Raw genomic sequence first — 6075 nt, 5'->3', positions numbered from 1 at the left:
CTCACCTCAGCCTCCCAAAGCACGGGATTACAGGCTGAGCCACCGAGCCTGGCTGAAAAATGATATTAATTACATTAAAAATGCAGTCTTTTTTTTTTTGGAGTTGGAGTCTCACTCTGTCACCCAGACTGGAATACAACGGCACTCTCAAGGCCACCAAAGTCTCGACTGCCAGACTCAGCGATTCTTCCATCTCAGACTTTCAAGTAGCTGGAACTACAGGCACACGCCACCATGGACAGCTAATTTTTAAAAATTTATTGTAGAGACAAGGTCTTGCCAAATTGCCCAGTCTGATCTCGAGCCCTTGAGCTCAGGTAATCCTCTTACCTCGGCCTCCCAAAGTGCTAGGATTGTAGGCTCGAGCCACTGCCAGATTGGGGTTTTTCTTTAGATTTATTATGCAGTGTGATGAAAATAGTAATAATGTACTATAAATTTCAGGTTCACTAAGAGAGTGAATTTCAAATGTTCTCACCATAAAAATAAGTATTTAAGGTGAACATGTTAATTAGCTTGACTTAATTATTCCACGTCTTCATAAATCACAACATTACTCTGTACTCCATGAATATATACAACTATAATTTACCAGTTCATAATTTAACAAATAAATAAAAAGAAGAAAAGAAAGTGCTTAGAGAATGACAGGGACAGAAAAGCTAAGTTGGAGTTACCACTAACCAAATCAGGGACAACTGGAACATTTAAATAATAAAGTAACAGATTATGACCCATTGACTAAAATAGCAATGAATGAGTCCATATTAAAATAAACAAATTTAAGCCAGGCTCGGCGGCTCAGCCTGTAATCCCGCGCCTTGGGAGGCTGAGGTGAGTGGATTGCCTAAGCCCGCGGGTTCAAGACCTGCCTGGGCAACTTGACGAGACCTCATCTCTACAATAAATCAAAAATGAGCCAGACGTGGTAGCGCACGCCTGTAGTTTCAGCTACTTGGAAGGCTAAGGCGGAAGGATCACTGGAGCCCAGCAGGTCGAGGCTGCGTGCAGCCACTGCACTCCAGTCTGGGCAACAGAGTGAGACTCCAACTCAAAAAAAAAATAAACAAATAAAATAAACAAATTTAAAGTGTGATGGGGAATAATATTCTTAGTCTCAAAATAGTACACAAAGCATGTATTAATCACAAAAGGGAAAAGAATAACTTCATGGATGAGATGCCTGGCAGAGAACTCCTTCATCAAGTAATCAAAGTGAACATCACTAATAATGGAACACAATGAAACGGTGTTCCTGCACGGCATGTAGGAAAATGCAGTGAAAAGAACACAGCACAACTACTATAATATTCCTGCCAAAAACCATAATCTGATTCTAATCAAGAGAAATTTTAAAAAGCCTAAAGTGGAGGACACACTAAACAGTAACTGACCTGTAATCAAAGTATCAAGGTCATAAAAGTTAAGGGAGGGGAGTTAATTCTAATCTCTCTTTTCCCCACCACTGTAAGACCACACCCCTTTGAATAAAGTCTTCTTTATCATCTTTATTTATTTATTTTTTTAGTGGGAGTCTCATTCTGTCACCCAGGCTAGAGTGCAGTGGCACAATCACAGATCACCATAGCCTCAACCTCCTGGGCTCAGGCAATCCTTCTACCTCACCCTTTTAAGTAGCTGGGACTACAGGTGCATGCCACCACACTCGGCTAATTTTGCTTTACTATCTTAAAAAAAAAAAAAAAGTTAAGGGAGGAATAAGGAATTGTTCCAGACTGAAGAAGGGCAAAAAAGATAACTGACAAGTAAATAAACAACACATGGTTTGGACTAAATCATTTTGATATTTAAAAAAAATCAGTGGGACAAGTGACAAAACTTAAATGCGGTTTAAAAGTTAGATAGTATAATGTGTCAGTGTATTAATTTCCTGCAACTTGATTATCATACAGTGGTAATGCAGGAGAATGTTCTTGTCTATAGGACACGCTATGTTGGCAACTTACCTTCAAAAGGTTCAAGCAGTAAGGGAATACTTTTTGATTGTACTTCCAACTTTTTTATAACTCTAAGATATTTTCAAATTTTAAAAAATATGTAATCATAATTTTAGAAGTCAAAATAGAAATAACAAGGAATTCCTACCACAATATAAATGAAAAATCATTTTTGAAATTATGGTATAACACAATGGATCTCAGTCACTATAACTGCACATCAGTTATAATACCTTACCTGGAGAATACGTATTCAAAAAATTCCAAAAATACTGAGGCTTAGAAGTTCAGCCAATTATATATTTTGGGATGAGATGCATGTGTCAGTATTCTTTAAAAGCTTTCTGGTAATTCTAACATGCAGTAAAGGCTGAGAACCACAGGCATGTGCCAGATTCTGAAGGTTGCCTACCAGTAGTAAAGAGCCCCATTTAGGCATCTTTTTTGTAGTCTTCCTGATCTTACCCACCCTAGAGTTAATTACTTCTTCCACTGTACCTTGGACTTAGTATAATAGTTTTAATTGCATTGTGCTATAAATATGGACTTAGGATATTTTTATTTCGCACTAAAATAAATTCCTTCTAACACAAGAATTGTTATCCTATTCAGTGTTATACCTTCCTATTCAGGATAGTGACTGGCACATATAGGTACTTCAAAAATACTGATGTAAAAAGTAAGGAAAGCAGACATGGAAATGAAAAGACCCCATTTCTTTCTCTAGTAGCTTGCCATCAAGAAGGAAGACAGACATGTAAATAAAAAGTTATCAGAAGCCGGGCTCGGTGGCTCAGCCTCTAATCCCGTGCCTTTGGGAGGCTGAGGTGAGTGGATTGCCTGAGCCCGCGAGTTCGAGACCCGCCTGGGCAGCGAGACCTCATCTCTACAATAAATCAAAAAATTAGCCGGGCGTGGTAGCGCATGCCTGTAATTCCGGCTACTCGGAAGGCTGAGGCGGAAGGATCGCCGGCGCCCAGCAGGCGAGGCTGCGGTGGTCGGGAGCCGCCACTGCACTCCAGTCTGGGCGACAGAGTGAGACTCCAACTCAAAAAAAAAAAAAAAGTTATCAGAAGGGAATAAATTTGGCATTGCAATCTTTTTCTCTCCCCCTGTGTCCCACTAACCTAGTCTGTGAGACCAAAGTACGTTCTTCAAAACTACTTATACTCAAAGCACCTGAGTAGAACTCTAAATATTCTTTCTAAAAATATAAATTTCAAACTACTTTTCTTAAACTGGTTTGAGGCCCTGGATTTTTTTTTCCTGTAAGCAAAAGTTTCTGGATAGAAAAAAAAGAGATCCCCATCCTGCCATATGCTTAAGAACCTGGAAAAATAATGGTTACTCTCCAAAGTCAAGATTTTTTATCTTCCAATGCCAGCAACTATAAAAATTACTAATAACATATAAAAAAGATTGAGGCAGAAATGACATATAATCACTATTAATCAAGTTAAGTTTAAATGCCTTTTAACACTCACCTTATCTGCACACATTGATACTTTAATGTCCTGCTGAGATATTTCATAATGCCGGATATTAAAAACATAATTACCAGCCAATTTCAAAATATCAGCTGAGATATACTCTAGTACAGCCACAATATACAGAGACACATGGTAGTCCACTTTGTACCCTAAAACTTCCTGTGAAAAAAATAAATAATTTAATTGCAATACACGGCACTGTCAAGTATCAGTGAAACATTTAAAATTTCCTATTTATCATCCTTGCTCATAAAGAACTTTCTACAAACTAAATGTCTAAACTTAAGGGTACCACAGGACACAATATGAGCCTTTGGTCTCAGTATTGGGACTTTTTTTTTTTTAAAGAGACATTTAATCGGTCACGCATCATGGCTCATTCCTATAATCTCAGCACTTTGGTAGGCGGAAGCAAGAGGACTGCCTGAGTCCATGAGCTCGAGACCAGCCTGGGAAACATGATGACACCTCATCTCTACAATTAATCCAAAAATTAGCCGGTCATGGTGGCACATGCCTGTAGTTCCAGCTACTTGGAAGGCTGAAGTGGAAGGATCACCTGAGCCCAGCAGGTTAAGTCTGCGGTGACCATAAGCGTGCCACTGGGCAATAGAGTGAGACTGACTCAAAAGAAAAAAGACATTTAATCTAACAATTCTGCATCAAACAAGAATAGTTAATCCTAATACAGAAATTTTGGACTGGATTTCACCCAGTCTCTCAATACATTAACCAAAACTCATCTAACAAATATCTGCTATTTTTTCCAAGGACCTTGCTTTAAACTAGTATCCTCTAATCACAGTAGTTTCTATTGAGGGGTGGTATATAAGTGTGTGTACGTGCAGGGAGGTGTGCTTAAAATTGCTAGAAGAGAGTCTCCAAATCCATGTACAACAAGTACATTTAATAGATGAAATATTCCCTAGCCTACTTTTCCAGTGTAAATAAAAATATCTGTGATAATACAGATTAATTTAAAAACAGTTCTGAACTCACAGTAGCTTTTGGCATTATATACTTTCTTAATCAACAAAAGGTTGGAAATTATGGCTAACTACATAGGAATCAGTCAGGGGTAGCAGTCATTGAAAGATGCCACAGTGTACTATCACAGTATACTATTGACTTTTAATATTATTTAAAATGCAATCTGATTTCAATAGAATACATTTATTGTTATTTTGTATATACATTAATATACACATGTTTGTATGTAAAGTGCCCATTAAACATTAAAACATATGCTACAGTAATACTATGTAAATACACCCTATTATATGAAGTATTATTTGTTATAAAGAACTCCCCCAATGTCTAAACTTTTATTACCTTCAATGAAGGATGGATTTTGTCCACAGGCAGTAAAAGAGGATTTCTTCGCTTTCGTTTTTCTATGGCAGATTGTGCATCAGCAATAGCCCATTTATCAATTGGGTGAGGAAAGGTCTTTTGAACTCGTTCCTGTTCAGTTCATAGGCGAACCATTATAGTATTAATAGAAGTGTTCATAAATTACAAATTCATACAAAAGCCAAACTTTATCAATATCCTTAATGCTAGCAGTTAACAGTGATAGAACAGGTTGATTCCTATAACAAATAAATTTTTTGGCTTTAAAAAAAAGTCAGTAGACTATCAAGATTTTTCTGTATAATTTCCATAGGTAAAGAAAAAGGTAGGCCAGGAGTGGTGGCTCATGCCTGTAATCCCAGCCAAGATTTGGGAGGCCAAGGCGAGAGGATTGCCTGAGCTCAGGGGTTCAAGACCAGCCTGGGCAACAAGACGAAACCTTGTCTCCACAATAAATCAAAAAATCACCTGGGCATGGTGGCGCATGCCTGTGGTTCCAGCTACTTGGAAGGTTGAAGTGGAAGGATCTCCTGAGCCCAGCAGATAAAGGCTGTGGTGGCCGTGAGCATGCCACTGCACTCCAGTCTGGGCAACAGAGTGAGACTCTGACTCAAAAAAGAAAAAAAAAGAGAAAGAAAAAAAGTAAAGTTCAAAAAGAAAGCTTAAAGTACAATTAAGATTAGCTACAAAGAGGGAAAATAATAGCACAGGATATGCAGGAAAGATTAGGCTAGCATGAAATGCGTTATCAGTCAAATTAAGTTAGGTTCCTGGAGTTTAAGTGGTTTATCTGGCAGAAATTGTTAAGTCATTACTAGTCATTAGTATGCAGCCACTGTCTACTCTCCTCTTGGTGATATTAGAGCTTCGAATATAGGGAAGGACTTAAAAGAACAATATTCTGTACCTTACCTCTTGGAAGATGAAGTAAGTAGGAGAATTCAAAATGGCTCATGGAAATACATATTCTGACAAAAACAATCTAGGCCTTTGTGGTTCATCTAATCTTAAAATTTACTAGTGATTGGCATAAATAATGAGAATTACTAATATCTGAATCAAATGCTAATTTAGCAGGGTTTTTTTGTTGTTGTTGTCTGTTTTTTTTTTTGAGTTGGAGTCTCACTCTCACCCAGACTGGAGTGCAGTGGCTGCTCCCGGCCACCGCAGCCTTGACCTGCTGGGCTCCGGCGATCCTTCCACCTCAGCCTTCCGAGTAGCCGGAATTACAGGCATGCGCTACCATGCCCGGCTGATATTTTGATTTATTGTAG

The 6075-nt window shown here is 38.3% G+C and overlaps 1 protein-coding gene across 5 annotated transcripts in view; it reads right to left on the bottom strand.

Annotated features, from left to right (window-relative positions):
* SOS2 (SOS Ras/Rho guanine nucleotide exchange factor 2) overlaps positions 1 to 6075 on the bottom strand; it is an 89753-nt gene that overhangs the window by 80521 nt on the left and 3157 nt on the right. For all 5 annotated transcript variants that reach the window (XR_002481309.1, XM_021706877.1, XM_008073826.2 and 2 more), the window contains exons 2-3: positions 4781 to 4912; positions 3443 to 3607 (exon numbers count right to left, since the gene is read on the bottom strand). Coding sequence is in view for 4 of the 5 variants with exons in the window: in XM_021706877.1 (XP_021562552.1) it covers positions 3443 to 3607; positions 4781 to 4912 (297 nt within the window). In the remaining variant the exon portion in view is untranslated. The remainder of the gene's footprint in view (positions 1 to 3442; positions 3608 to 4780; positions 4913 to 6075) is intronic.

Source organism: Carlito syrichta, unplaced genomic scaffold (genome assembly GCF_000164805.1).
Source record: "Carlito syrichta isolate Samal-C Ts95f unplaced genomic scaffold, Tarsius_syrichta-2.0.1 Scaffold316190, whole genome shotgun sequence".
NCBI lineage: Eukaryota > Metazoa > Chordata > Mammalia > Primates > Tarsiidae > Carlito > Carlito syrichta.
Note: the sequence above shows the minus strand (reverse complement) of the source record. Positions and strands in the feature narration are given on the sequence as shown.